This window comes from Pseudophryne corroboree, chromosome 1, assembly GCF_028390025.1.
Source record: "Pseudophryne corroboree isolate aPseCor3 chromosome 1, aPseCor3.hap2, whole genome shotgun sequence".
In the NCBI taxonomy this organism is placed as follows: Eukaryota; Metazoa; Chordata; class Amphibia; order Anura; family Myobatrachidae; genus Pseudophryne; species Pseudophryne corroboree.
The window spans coordinates 527,059,200-527,075,212 of record NC_086444.1 but is presented as its reverse complement, the minus strand read 5'-3'; the positions used below and the strand labels follow the sequence as shown (position 1 = coordinate 527,075,212).

The window sequence follows — 16,013 nt, the reverse complement described above, 5'->3', positions numbered from 1 at the left end:
GGCCCTCTAGTAGATGAGCACTCTGCAGCCACCACAGGAGAGACACCCTTGTCCTTGGCGACAGGGTTATCCGCTGATGCATCTGCAGATGCGATCCGGACCATTTGTCCAGTAGATCCCACTGAAATGTACTTGCATGGAATCTTCCGAATGGAATCGCTTCGTAAGAAGCCACCATTTTCCCCAGGACCCTCGTGCACTGATGCACTGAGACCTGTCCTGGTTTTAGGAGGTTCCTGACTAGCTCGGATAACTCCCTGGCCTTCTCCTCCGGGAGAAACACCTTCTTCTGGACTGTGTCCAGAATCATTCCTAGGAACAGTAGACGTGTCGTTGGAATCAGCTGCGATTTTGGAATATTTAGAATCCACCCGTGCTGACGTAACACTACCTGAGATAGTGCTACTCCGACTTCTAACTGTTCCCTGGATCTTGCCCTTATCAGGAGATCGTCCAAGTAAGGGATAATTAAAATGCCTTTTCTTCGTAGAAGAATCATCATTTCGGCCATTACCTTGGTAAAGACCCGAGGTGCCGTGGACAATCCAAACGGCAGCGTCTGAAACTGATAATGACAGTTTTGTACTACAAACCTGAGGTACCCTTGGTGAGAAGGGTATATCGGGACGTGGAGATAAGCATCTTTGATGTCCAGAGACACCATATAGTCCCCTTCTTCCAGGTTTGCTATCACTGCTCTGAGTGACTCCATCTTGAATTTGAACCTTTTTATGTAAGTGTTCAAGGATTTCAGATTTAAAATTGGTCTCACCGAGCCGTCCGGCTTCGGTACCACAAACAGCGTGGAATAATACCCCTTTCCTTGTTGCAGGAGGGGTACCTTGATTATCACCTGCTGGGAATACAGCTTGTGAATGGCTTCCAAAACTGCCTCCCTGTCGGAGGGAGACTTTGGTAAAGCAGACTTCAGGAAACGACGAGGGGGAAACGCCTCGAATTCCAGTTTGTACCCCTGCGATACTACCTGTAGAATCCAGGGATCCACTTGCGAGTGAGCCCACTGCGCGTTGAAATTCTTGAGACGGGCCCCCACCATATCTGAGTCTGCTTGTAAAGCCCCAGCGTCATGCTGAAGACTTGGCAGAAGCAGGGGAGGGCTTCTGCTCCTGTGAAGCGGCTGCATGGTGCAGTCTTTTTCCTCTTCCTCTGCCCCGGGGCAGAAAAGAATGGCCTTTTGCTCGCTTGTACTTATGGGAACGAAAGGACTGAGTTTGAAAAGACGGTGTCTTTTTCTGCTGATGTGGAGTGATCTGGGGTAAAAAGGTGGATTTTCCAGCCGTTGCCGTGGCCACCAGGTCCGATAGACCAGCCCCAAATAACTCCTCCCCTTTATACGGCAATACTTCCATGTGCCGTTTGGAATCCGCATCCCCTGACCACTGTCGCGTCCATAACGCTCTTCTGGCAGAGATGGACATAGCACTTACTCTTGATGCCAGGGTGCAAATATCCCTCTGTGCATCACGCATATATAGTAATGCATCCTTTAAATGTTCTATAGTTAACAAAATATTGTCCCTATCCAGGGTATCAATATTCTCGGTCAGGGAATCCGACCATGCGACTCCAGCACTGCACATCCAGGCTGAGGCGATTGCTGGTCGCAGTATAACACCAGTATGTGTGTATATACTTTTTAGGATATTTTCCAGCCTTCTATCAGCTGGTTCTTTGAGGGTAGCCGTATCAGGAGACGGTAACGCTACTTGTTTTGATAAACGTGTGAGCGCCTTATCTACCCTAGGGGGTGTTTCCCAACGCGCCCTAACCTCTGGCGGGAAAGGATATAATGCTAATAATTTTTTAGAAATTAGCTGTTTTTTATCGGGGGAAACCCACGCTTTTTCACACACCTCATTTATTTCCTCTGACTCAGGAAAAAATATTGGTAGTTTTTTCTCACCCCACATAATACCCTTCTTTGTGGTACTTGTAGTGTCAGAAAGGTTCAATGCCTCTTTCATTGCCGTGATCATGTAACGTGTGGCCCTACTGGACATTACGTTTGTCTCGTCACCGTCGACACTAGACTCAGTATCTGTGTCAGGGTCTGTGTCGACCCACTGAGGTAACGGGCGTTTTAGCGCCCCTGACGGTGTCTGAGACGCCTGGACAGGCACTAATTGATTTGCCGGCTGTCTCATGTCGTCAACAGTTTTTTGCAAATTGCTGACATTATCACTTAATTGTTTAAATACAATCATCCAGTCAGGTGTCGACTCCCTAGGGGGTGACATCACCAACACAGGCAACTGCTCCGCCTCCACATAATTTTCCTCCTCATACATGTCGACACACGCGTACCGACACACAGCACACACACCGGGAATGCTCTGATAGAGGACAGGACCCCACTTAGCCCTTTGGAGAGACAGAGGGAGAGTCTGCCAGCACACACCCAGCGCTATATATATATATATACAGGGATAACCTTATATAAGTGTTACTCCCTTATAGCTGCTGTTAATATATTTATTTGCTGCCAAACGTGCCCCCCCTTCTCTTTTTTACCCTGATTCTGAAGCAGGACTGCAGGGGAGAGTCAGGGAGCCGTCCTTCCAGCGGAGCTGTGAGGGAAAATGGCGCTTGTGTGCTGAGGAGATAGGCTCCGCCCCTTCACGACGTCCTTATCTCCCGCTTTTTTGTGTAAAATGGCAGGGGATTAAAATACATCCATATAGCCCAGGAGCTATATGTGATGTATTCTGTTTTGCCACCTAAGGTATTCTGTTATATTGCGTCTCAGGGCGCTCCCCCCCCAGCGCCCTGCACCCTCAGTGACCGGAGTGTGAAGTGTGCTGAGAGCAATGGCGCACAGCTGCGGTGCTGTGCGCTACCTTAGTCTGAAGACGGGATGTCTTCTGCCGCCGATTTCACCGGACCTCTTCGTCTCTTCTGGCTCTGTAAGGGGGACGGCGGCGCGGCTCCGGTGACCCATCCAGGCTGAACCTGTGATCGTCCCTCTGGAGCTAGTGTCCAGTAGCCTAAGAAACCCGATCCACTCTGCACTCAGGTGAGTCCGTTTCTTCTCCCCTTAGTCCCACGATGCAGTGAGCCTGTTGCCAGCAGGACTCACTGAAAATAAAAAAACCTAACTAAACTTTTATTCTAAGCAGCTCAGGAGAGCCACCTAGATTGCACCCTTCTCGGCCGGGCACAAAAATCTAACTGAGGCTTGGAGGAGGGTCATAGGGGGAGGAGCCAGTGCACACCACCTGATCCTTAAGCTTTTATTTTGTGCCCTGTCTCCTGCGGAGCCGCTATTCCCCATGGTCCTTACGGAGTCCCAGCATCCACTAGGACGTCAGAGAAATGAGTCTGTAAGGTTTCCATACTACTGTACTTTGCTAAACTCTTATTAAATACTAGGTGATTCATCGCGCCCTACGGGCGCTCTTCACACCGTCGTAAGGGGCTATGCCCCCTTAACCCTTGCACGCCCTTGTGGCGGAAATATTTTTATTATATGGAATATTACCTCCAATCATAATTGTGAGTGGTTAAATATTGCACGGACAAAGGGCGTGCGATGGTTAAGGGTGTGAACAGCGCACTTACGGCCTAATGAATCACCTAGTAGGTGCTGTAGTTGGGGGATTGGCGGGTGCGGGGGAGACGCAGATAGGGGAGCGGGTCCAGGGGAGACGCGATTGGGGGAGGAGGGGGCTGCAGGGGTGGTGGGGGAGGTACTGGTGCGGTGGTGCCGTGGTTGGGGGAGGGGGTTCGGAGCCACTGCGGGTGGGGGAGGAGATATTGCAGGGGTGCCGCGGGTGGGGAAGGGGCGGGTGCGGGGGTGCTGCGGGTGGGGGAGGGGGTTTGGACACCCCGCGGGTGGTGGTGGGAGGGTGCTGCAAATGTGGCCCAGAGGTACTGCGAGTGGGGGAGGGGCGGGTAATGCTTCTCCTCCTGGAAGCAGCTAAGCTGTTATCCTCCCTTTGGCAGTGGCTCTCCCGGAGACTCGCTCAGCAGCCAAGCAGCCAGTGACTATTGCTAGCGCTGGTGTCCCAATGCACAGCATTACAGGGAAGAAGATGCACTCAAACTACAGCTCCCAGCAGCCCTTAGCGCCGGAATGCTTCAGCACTGGGAGCTGTAGTTTATTGAGTGCGTCTACTTCCCTGTAATGCGGCGCGTTTGGACACCGGCGCTAACAATAGTGACTGGCTGGCAGAACTGACTGACTGGCTGAATCAATGTAAAAGGTGAATGCTGTGCAGTGTCAGTGACACTGCACTGCACAGTACTGTCACCTTTTACATTGAATCAGCGTCCAGACATGACCCTTCGCGATATCACCCACTCTATCCGTTACATTAACCATCTCTGGGCTTCCAGGCCGGCAGCCCAGGTGCTGTGTTGTGGAGTCAGAGCCTCTGGGGATCTGGGCGCAGCTGTGGCGGGGAGGCACTTCTGTGACATCATGCGCAGAGGCGGCTCTGGGGCTCAGAGAGTATGTGGCGCAGGGAGGGCTATGAAAGTCTTCCGCTGCACCGCTTTCATACACATCTATGTCGGTGGCCGCAGCAGCTTTTGTTCCACCTGCGCAGCGGCTAGGGAGTGGGTATTGTTGATGCCGAAGGGGGCAGGCGGACTGGCAGCAGGACATAGGGGGGGGGGGGGAATAAGAATTTACTCACCGGTAATTCTATTTCTCGTAGTCTGTAGTGGATGCTGGGAACTCCGTAAGGACCATGGGGAATAGCGGGCTCCGAAGGAGGCTGGGCACTCTAGAAAGATCTTAGACTACCTGGTGTGCACTGGCTCCTCCCACTATGACCCTCCTCCAAGCCTCAGTTAGGACACCGTGCCCGGACGAGCGTACACAATAAGGAAGGATTTTGAATCCCGGGTAAGACTCATACCAGCCACACCAATCACACCGTATAACTCGTGATATGAAACCCAGTTAACAGTATGAAACAACTGAGCCTCTCAACAGATGGCTCAACAATAACCCGATTTAGTTAACAATAACTATGTACAAGTATTGCAGATAAACCGCACTTGGGATGGGCGCCCAGCATCCACTACGGACTACGAGAAATAGAATTACCGGTGAGTAAATTCTTATTTTCTCTGACGTCCTAGTGGATGCTGGGAACTCCGTAAGGACCATGGGGATTATACCAAAGCTCCCAAACGGGCGGGAGAGTGCGGATGACTCTGCAACACAGAATGAGAGAACTCCAGGTCCTCCTCAGCCAGGGTATCAAATTTATAGAATTTTGCAAACGTGTTTGCCCCTGACCAAGTAGCAGCTCGGCAAAGTTGTAAAGCCGAGACCCCTCGGGCAGCCGCCCAAGATGAGCCCACCTTCCTTGTGGAATGGGCATTGACAGATTTTGGCTGTGGCAGGCCTGCCACAGAATGTGCAAGCTGAATTGTACTACAAATCCAACGAGCAATAGTCTGCGTAGAAGCAGGAGCACCCAGCTTGTTGGGTGCATATAGGATAAACAGCGAGTCAGATTTTCTGACTCCAGCCGTTCTGGAAACATATATTTTCAGGGCCCTGACCACGTCTAACAACTTGGAGTCCTCCAAGTCCCTAGTAGCCGCAGGCACCACAATAGGCTGGTTCAGGTGAAACGCTGACACCACCTTAGGGAGAAACTGGGGACGAGTCCTCAATTCTGTCCTATCCATATGGAAAATCAGATAAGGGCCTTTACATGATAAAGCCGCCAATTCTGATACTCGCCTGGCCGAAGCCAAGGCCAATAACATGACCACTTTCCAAGTGAGATATTACAGATCCACGGTCTTTAGTGGTCCCAAGGTGCCACAGGAGGCACAAACGGGGGCTGAATATGCAGCACTCCTTTTATAAATGTCTGAACTTCAGGTACTGAAGCTAGTTCTTTTTGAAAGAAAATCGACATGAGCCGAGATCTGTACCTTAATGGAACCTAATTTAAGGCCCATAGTCACTCCTGCTTGCAGGAAATGCAGAAATCGACCTAGTTGAAATTCCTCTGTTGGGGCCCTTTCGGCCTCACACCATGCAACATATTTCCGCCATATGCGGTGATAATGATTTGCTGTAACCTCTTTCCTGGCTTTAGTAAGCGTAGGAATGACTTCCTCCGGAATGCCCTTTTCCTTCAGGATCCGGCGTTCAACCGCCATGCCGTCAAATGCAGCCGCGGTAAGTCTTGGAACAGACAGGGCCCCTGCAGCCGCAGGTCCTGTCTGAGTGGCAGAGGCCATGGGTCCTCTGATATAAATTCTTGAAGTTCTGGGTACCAAGCTCTTCTTGGCCAGTCCGGAACCACGAGTATCGTTCTTACTCCTCACCTTCCTATTATTCTCAGTACCTTTGGTATGAGAGATGAGAGGCAGAGGGGAGAACACATAAACCGACTGGTACACCCACGGTGTTACCAGAGCATCCACAGCTATCGCCTGAGGGTCCCTTGACCTGGCGCAATATCTTTTATAGCTTTTTGTTGAGGCGGGACGTCATCATGTCCACCTGTGGCCTTTCCCAATGGTGTACAATCCTTTGGAAGACTTCTGGAGGAAGTCCCCACTCTCCCGGGTGGAGGTCGTGTCTGTTGAGAAGATCTGCTTCCCAGTTGTCCACTCCGGGAATGAACACTGCTGACAGTGCTAACACATGATTTTCCGCCTATCGGAGAATCCTTGTGGCTTCTGCCATCGCCATTCTGCTTCTTGTGCCGCCCTGTTGGTTTACATGGGCGACTGCCGTGATGTTGTCTGATTGGATCAGTACCGGCTGGTTTTGAAGCAGAGGCCTTGCCCCTCAGGGCATTGTAAATGGCCCTCAGGTCCAGAATATTTATGTGTAGGGAAATCACCTGACTTGACCAAAGTCCCTGGAAGTTTCTTCCCTGTGTGACTGCCCCCCAGCCTCAAAGGCTGGCATCCATGGTCACTAGGACCTAGTCCTGTATGCCGAACCTGCGGCCCTCTTGAAGATGGGCACTCTGCAGCCACCACAGTAGAGATACCCTGGTCCTTGGAGACAGGGTTATCAGCCTATGCATCGGAAGATGCGATCCGGACCACTTGTCCAACAGGTCCCTCTGAAAAGTTCTTGTATGGAACCTGCCTAATGGGATTGCTTCGTAGGAAGCTACCATTTTTCCCAGGACTCGCGTGCAACGATGTACCGCTACCTGTTTTGGCTTCAGGAGGTCTCTGACTAGAGATGACAACTCCTTGGCTTTCTCCTCCGGGAGAAACACTATTTCTGGTTATGTCCAGAACCATCCCCAGGAACAGTAGACGTGTCATAGGAACCAGCTGTGACTTTGGACTGTTTAGAATCCAACCGTGCTGTTGTAGCACTTTCCAAAATAGTGCTACCCCGACTACCAACTGCTCCTTGGACCTCGCCCTTATAAAGAGATTGTCCAATTACAGGATAATTAAAACTCCCTTTTTTCGAAGGAGTATCATCATTTCGGCCATTACCTTGATAAAACACCCTCGGTGCCATGTACAGTCCAAACGGCAGTGTCTGGACTTGGTAATGGTAATCCTGTACCACAAATCTGAGGTACTTCTGGCGAGGATGGTAAATGGGGACATGCAGGTAAGCATCCTTGATGTCCCGGGATACCATGTAATCCCCCTCGTACAGGCTTGCAATAACCGCCCTGAGCGATTCCATCTTGAACTTGAATTTTTTTATGTATGTGTTCAAGGATTTTAAATATAAAATGGGTCACACCGAACCATGCGGTTTCGGTACCCCAAACCGTGTGGAATAGTAACCCCGTCCTTGTTGAAGTAGGGGCACCTTGAGTATTACCTGCTGGGAATACCGCTTATTAATTGCCTCTAGCACAGCCTCCCTGCCTGAGGGAGTCGTCAGCAAGGCATATTTTAGGAAACGGCTGGGGGGAGACATCTCTAATTCCAGCTTGTACCCCTGAAATACTACTTGAAAGAAACAGGGATCCACCTGTGAGCGAGCCCACTAATTGCTGAAATTTTTGAGATGGCCCCCCACCGCACCTGGCTACACCTGTGGAGCACCCGCGTCATGCTGTGGACTCACAGGAAGCGGGGGAAGAATTTTGATTCTGGGAACAGGCTGACTGGTGCAGCTTTTTCCCTCTTCCCTTGTCTCTGTACAGAAAGGAAGCGCCATTTGACCCGCTTGCTTTTCTGAAGCCGAAAGGACTGTACCTTTGTCTGTGAGGAAACCTGAGGTAAAAATATATCTTCCCAGCAGTTGCTGTGGATACGAGGTCCCAGAGACCATCCCCAAATAATTCCTCACCCTTATAAGGCAGAATCTCTATGCGCTTTTTAAGTCAGCATCACCTGTCCAGTGACAGGTCTCTAATACCCTCCTGACAGAATGGACATTACATTCATTTTGGATGCCAGCCGGCAAAATATCCCTCTGTGCATCCCTCATATATAAGACGACGTCTTTAATATGTTCTCATATTAGCAACTAGTATGCTTGACAGGGTCACCGACCACGCTGCAGCAGCACGCTCTGCAGGTCTCAGTCTAGTACCTGAGTGTGTAAATACAGACTTCAGGATAGCCTCCTGCTTTTTATCAACAGGTACCTTCAAAGTGGCCGTTCCTAAAACGGCAGTGCCACCTTTTTTGACAACCGTGCGAGCGCCTTATCCACCCTAGGGGATATCTCCCAGCGTAACTTATCCTCCTGGCGGGAAAGGGTACGCCATCAGTAACTTTTTATAAATTACCAGTTTCTTAAAGGGGGAACCCACGCTTTTCACACACTTCATTTATTCATCTGATGGGGGAACAAAACACTGCCTGTTTTTTCTCCCCAAACCTAAAACCCATTTTTAGAGGTGCTTGGGTTAATGTCAGAAATGTATAACACATTTTTTATTGCCGGGATCAAGTCACGGATGTTCCTAGTGGATTGTGTATATGTCTCAACCTTGTCGACACTGGAGTCAGACTCAGTGTCGACATCTCTGTTTGAGCCCCTGATGGTCTTTGAGACGCCTGGGCAGGCGCGGGCTGAGAAGCCGGCTGTCCCACAGCTGTTACGTCATCCACCCTTTTATGTAAGGAGTTGACACTGTCGGTTAATACCTTTCACCTATCCATCCACTCTGGTGTCGGCCCCACAGGGGGCGACATCACATACATCGGCCTCTGTTCCGTCACCATATAAGCCTCCACATTCAACATGTCGACACAGCCGTACCGACACACCGCAGACACACAGGGAATGCTCTAAACGAGGACAGGACCCACAAAAGCCCTTTGGGGGGACAGAGTGAGAGTATGCCAGCACACACCAGAGCGCTATATAATGCAGGGACTAACTGAGTTGTGTCCCCTATAGCTGTTTTTCAATAATATATACTGTATACAGTGCCAATTTTAATGCCCCCCCTCTCTTTTCCCTCTTACTGTACTGTAGAATTGCAGGGAAGAGCCAGGGAGCTTCCTTCCAGCCGAGCTGTGAGGGAAAAATGGCGCCAGTGTGCTGAGGAGATAGGCTCCGCCCCTTTTTCGCTGCGTATTTTCCCGCTTTTTATGGGATTCTGGCAGGGGTATTTACCTCATATATAGCCCCAGGGGCTATATATTGAGGTATTTTAGCCAGCCAAGGTGTTTTTATTGCTGCCTCAGGGCGCCCCCCCCCCCCCCCCAGCGCCCTGCACCCTCAGTGACCGGAGTGTGAAGTGTGTATGAGGAGCAATGGCGCACAGCTGCAGTGCTGTGCGCTACCTTGGTGAAGACAGGAGGTCTTCATGCCGCCGATTTTCCGGACCATCTTCTTGCTTCTGGCTCTGTAAGGGGGACGGCGGCGCGGCTCCGGGACCGAACATCAAGGCTGGGCCTGCGGTCGATCCCTCTGGAGCTAATGGTGTCCAGTAGCCTAAGAAGCCCAATCCGGCTGCAAGCAGGCGAGTTCGCTTCTTCTCCCCTTAGTCCCTCGCTGCAGTGAGCCTGTTGCCAGCAGGTCTCACTGAAAATAACAAATTCTAAGACTATAACTTTCTAAGAGCTCAGGAGAGCCCCTAGTGTGCATCTAACCTCGGCCGGGCACGAAATCTAACTGAGGCTTGGAGGAGGGTCATAGTGGGAGGAGCCAGTGCACACCAGGTAGTCTAAGATCTTTCTAGAGTGCCCAGCCTCCTTCGGAGCCCGCTATTCCCCATGGTCCTTACGGAGTTCCCAGCATCCACTAGGACGTCAGAGAAAAAGCCTTTTACTGCAGCGTCCTATCTACAGCGCAAAGACTTGCTGCAGATGCAGTGGCATACCCTCCAACTGTAGCTTTTGGCAGGTACAGTACCTTTTTTTTTATGGTCTGTACCGATTTTTGGCTCTCCAAACTTCCACTGAAAGTATAGGAAAAGGGGCATGGCCACGCCACTGTACCCGTGGCCACCCCCCTTTTCAAATTTGTAGCGATTTTTGTGTGTAAATTGTTGGAGGGTATGTTGCTGCAGATGCAGTGGCCCTATTTCGGGGTGTGGACCTGAAGCTACATCTCCATCAGCCCCATTGTTAATCCTGCTCTGGGAATACACAGCAGCCAAACGGCAGAGCCTCCCATTGGATGTAACCTGTGTGGGAGGGCGTTTCTCGCCCAGTCAGCTGTGGCCTGGGTGTGATAGACCTGCTGCTAACCCAATGAGAGCTCCTAGCCAAGAACAGCGTTATACACACAGGCACAGAGTCACAGATCTGGGCTATTATAATAGGATTTTAATTACCTACCGGTAAATCCTTTTCTAGTAGTCCGTAGAGGATGCTGGGGTCCACATTAGTACCATGGGAATATAGACGAGTCCACTAGGAGCCATTGGCACTTTAAGAGTTTGAGAGTGTGGGCTACCTCCTCCCTCTATGCCCCTCCTACCAGACTCAGTTTAGAAAATGTGCCTGAGGAGACGGACAACTTCGAGAGAAGGATTTTACACAGATAGTGGCGAGATTCACACCAGCTCACACACAAGGCAAACCAAACAAACTAGCTTGACATCAGCAACGGCTGAGCAACATTACTTACCAAGTAACAAAAACAGTACCTAACCAAGGACTAAACAGTACTGAACTAAGTAACCACTACAGGGTCACGCAGCGCTGGGCGGTAGGACGTAGTATCGCCCCTGAAGCCGTGTATATGGATTGAGCGTAGCGTCAATTTTGAGATCAGACGGTTCTTTTAACGCGGTAGATCCTGGGACAGGTAAAACCACCTTTTTGCGAGTCTGGATACAGACGCGTCAACTATGGGTGGATTTTCCCATTTTTTCCTATCTTCCTCCGGTAAAGGAAAAGCAACCAGAACCCTTCTAGGGATCTGAAATTTTTTCTCCAGATTTTCACAAGGCTTTCTCAAAAATAGCATTTAATTCTTTAGACGCAGGGAAGGTTAGCGAGGCTTTCTTATTGTCTGTAAAGTAAGCCTCCTCAACCTGCTCAGGTGTTGTATCAGCAATATTCAACACATCTCTAATGGCCTCTATCATCAACTGCACCCCTTTTGCAAGAGATGCCACCCCCCGCAGTACATCCCCATCACCGTTTGCCGTGTCAGAGTCGGTATCCGTGTGATCCTGCATAAGTAGGGCAAGAGCACGTTTTTGGGAGCATACGTCAGGGGGCCCGGAGGCAACAGAACCGGACCAAACAGCCATAGAGTTCTGTAAAACCGGAGTTGCAGACTCCTTTTGTGCAACTCTAGTAGAAATTGGAGAAATCATGCTCTTAAGAGGGGCTAACCACTCAGGCTCCCTTGCTGGGACCTGTGCTAACACAGTGCAATCCCGATTACATGGAATGGAGTCATCCTGAGAGTACATATCCTCTGCAGCATATGACACAGAGTCCTTGGACATAGCTTAATGGAGACCACAAACACTCCACACACACACACACACACACACACACACACACACAGGGAAAGGCAGACAGAGTTTCCCCCAAGAATGCCAAGAGAGACACAGACATTGGAGCCAACCCACACAGCGCTTCTTGGATAGAGAACAGCCACTACCCAGCGCTGACTGTGTACCTTAATAGATTACACAGTCTGTACACAGCTTGCCCCCATATACAACCCCCTGGTACCGTTGTAAGATAGCTGGAGTTGATGAGGAAGGACAGCTCTCCCTTTCAGCGTCTCTGCAGGCAGGGGAAATGGCGTTGAATGCTTCTGGGTTCGTTCTGAGAAGCTTCGCCCCCTTTCAGGGCGCTGCTTCCCACCCTCTGTTTGAAGTATACTGGCCTGAGGTATGTGCTGGCAGTGATCCGGAGTCCCTGACAGGCTTGCCGACCAGTGTAGGGTGTAGGCGCTGGCTCAGGGCGCCCCTCACTATGTACCGCTGAGCCCCGGAGCGCAGTTAGTACTGCGCTCCATACCCTGTTGACGCCATCTTCACACCTGCTCCCCGCTTGCTAGGGGGGTGGCCGGTGACTAACTCGCCACAAGTCTTCTGGCTCTGTAAGGGGGTGGTGGCATGCTGCCGGAGTGAGCTAGTCCCTGTGGTGGCGATTGAATCTATCTCCTCAGGAGCTCAGTGTCCTGTCAGCAGAGATAGTGGCTCAGACCACTTGGGTCGGGCACTACTCCCCTCCCCTTAGTCCCACGAAGCAGGGAGTCTGTTGCCAGCAGCCTCCCTGTAAAATAATAAACTCTAAAAAAAAACTTTTTACCAGAGAAGCTCTGGAGAGCTCCCCTAGCTGTGACCGGCTCCTCTGGGCACAGTTTCTAACCGAGTCTGGTAGGAGGGACATAGAGCGAGGAGCCAGCCTATATATATACATATATATACTTTCAAGTCCTGTGCAGTTCCTCTTTCCTGCCTGGGGTGTCTCTCTCTGCTCTGGTGCTTCTCAGCACACACAGGTCTGTATCACAGCACTGAATAACAGATCAGAGTGTGCTGAGAAGCACCAAAGCAGAAAGCGACACCCCAGGCAGGAAAGAGGAACTGCACGGATTTTGAAAGGCGCAGTGTGCTAGAATGAACACACACATTATACAGGTTGAGTATCCCTTATCCAAAATGCTTGGGACCAGAGGTATTTTGGATATCGGATTTTTCCGTATTTTGGAATAATTGCATACCATAATGAGATATTATGGTGATGGGACCTAAGTCTAAGCACAGAATGCATTTATGTTACATATACACCTTATACACACAGCCTGAAGGTAATTTTAGCCAATATTTTTTATAACTTTGTGCATTAAACAAAGTGTGTGTACATTCATACAATTCATTTATGTTTCATATACACCTTATACACACAGCCTGAAGGTCATTTAATACAATATTATTAATAACTTTGTGTATTAAACAAAGTTTGTGTACATTGAGCCATCAAAAAACAAAGGTTTCACTATCTCAGTCTCACTCAAAAAAGTCTGTATTTCGGAATATTCCGTATTTCGGAATATTTGGATATGGGATACTCAACCTGTATGTATATATATATATATATATATATATATATATATATATATATATATATATAACCAGTAGTATGGAGGACTCACCAGTCTTCAAAAGCCTTTTCTTTATTGTAACCAAATCTAAACCATTGGTAGATACCCCTTTACAAATGGTTTTGATTTGGTGATAATAAAGAAAAGGCTTTTGAAGACTGGTGAATGCTCCTTACTACTGGTTCTATATTGGAGTGGATGGGTCATGGTGACCTTATCTATATATGGATGCTACCCCAGCACATGTTACTAAGGCTAGAGTGTGGACTGCTTTGGAAGTGTATATCAAACAAATTCTCTCTGCGCTATTTAAAAACGACTGATGTCACTAAATTGAGAATCTTATAAACGGTAGCCTAATTCAATTAAGTTCCCTGTTAGAAGGAACTAAGTGTAGGGGAATGTGTGACAATAGATGAACTGGCGCCTGGGAGTTAAATCAACACCCGATATTATGGGGAACACTTCAGTTAGTTTCACACTTTACAAGTTAAAACATAATATTAACATGTTCCATCATAAAATTTATTATAAAAGCAAAATGAAAAATTCAATGTCAATAATAATACAAAAGAAGGAGTGGTATATTGCTCCACACTTAATACAATTCAGCCTTAGATGTCGAAGACAAATGTAGGTGAATCTCTAGTCTCCTCTTTATCCTCAGTGTAAATTCGGAGGTAACAGCAAATACAGAAATATAATATAATATAATATAATATAATAGAATATAATATAATAGAATATAATATTATATATATATGAGATCCGGTTGCGTGTACGGGTGACCCGCCAACAGTCTGTACACTGGTTGCAGATCCCGCTGACACAGACATCACAACTGGGCGGGCAAATTTAACACTTGTGGCCCAACATAATAAGCAGGCGGTTGGTAAGTGTGCATAGCTTACCTAATGGGAAACTCGGTCGGCGTGATGGCCACTTTGTATTGTAAGTGTGTACCTAGCCTTAGATGTAGACATGGGGGTAAATTTACTAAGATGGGAGTTCTATTTACGATGGGATGTTACCCATAGCAAGTTACAACCAATCAAATTCTACTTCTCATGTATCTAGCACATTCTAGAAGATAACAACTGGATTCTATGGGCAACATCCCATCTTAAATAGAACTCCCATCTTGGTAAATTTACCCCATGGTCAGCTGACAATCTCTGGGGCAGTTTGTTTAAAGTACAGACTCTTATATACAAGAGACCACGTCTTGTTTATTTAAAAAACCCTAGTGCTCTGAACTTGATCCTGTGCTGGTTACATCGCAATGAAAGTATATTATCTTTCTATAACTAGTATTAGTTGTTATTATACAGAGGTTTGGTCTGATCTTATCTTAAAATAAAATCACAGTGATTTTTTTTTATGTAGCACTTTTCTCACAATAGGATTCAAACTGATTTTAAGCGTAATAGAAAAAAGAAATCAGAATTTGGGAGTCGTGTGTTTGAAGGATAGTAGAGTGGAGACCTCCCGAACTGTTTGAGGAAGCGGGTTTCATATAGTCTGTTCTGCAAAGTTAAAGGTTCTACCCCAGATCATTTCAGAGAGAATCTATGTACTAGATGGGATCTGGTCTACATTTTGAGCTTGTGCTATGACCATGTAAATTTAGAATTTTGATAAACAGAAATGCTCTATGAATTATTATTGTTCTATACTCTTATTTCAATGTAGATGGAGACCTTAAACTATGTAAATTAAAAAAAAAAAAAAAATCAGGGGTGTTCTAAAACTTTTGACCGCCATTTTATGTACAGTCACATCCTTACCCCAATAAAATCTTGACATACACTTCTTTGTTCGTTCTTGACATTTCCTTTAAGTTTGTAATTTCTGCATCAAACCAGAAACCACGCTCCTCTGGAGTTTCAATGTTGTAGTTCACCATTACAACATCACCCACGCTGAGGTCACCCCACTTTAATATGGTTCGTGCTCTGGGACGCATGTTGCAGGTTGCAATTTCTACAATTCCATTTTCTGGATAACTAAAACAGAAAACAAAAAGAAAATATTAAATCAATCAAACAGTAGACTCCACATAATCTTATATTTGCTAATCATATATTGGCACTTAAAGCAGATACTAATTGTACAGCAGATTGACTGTATCTGAACAAATTGTAAAAAAGCTGAATTACTGAACCAGAAGGTTTTTGTCCCTTTAGAACTCATTTTTAGAACATTAATATACTGAGATGAATGTGGCGATCACCTGGTAGGATTTGGGAAAAACTTAATTTATAAGCTTTATAAAAGCAGTAACATGAAAAACATATTGTGTAATTCTATTGTACGCAAAGATTGTTTTCACAGTGCCCCATAGTGCAGTACAGTGGGGTAAACAAGACCTGCATAAAACAGGGACAAGCACGGCAGACCAAAGAAATACAAACATTAAAAAAAAGGGGAACGAGGCTCATAGGACAGCTCAAACAGGAGGACAGTATGTCACACAAAGGGAGATTTATGCCCAAAGCAATCAGCTTCATGATATCAGTTATCAAACACATTCAATAAAATGATAGCTAGA

At 47.7% G+C, this 16,013-nt stretch overlaps 1 protein-coding gene across 2 annotated transcripts in view; it reads right to left on the bottom strand.

Annotated features, from left to right (window-relative positions):
* Positions 1-16,013, bottom strand: part of UHRF2 (ubiquitin like with PHD and ring finger domains 2) — a 212,280-nt gene that overhangs the window by 84,184 nt on the left and 112,083 nt on the right. For both annotated transcript variants that reach the window (XM_063913996.1, XM_063913995.1), the window contains exon 4: positions 15,250-15,468. In XM_063913996.1, coding sequence (XP_063770066.1) covers positions 15,250-15,468 — 219 coding nt within the window. The remainder of the gene's footprint in view (positions 1-15,249; positions 15,469-16,013) is intronic.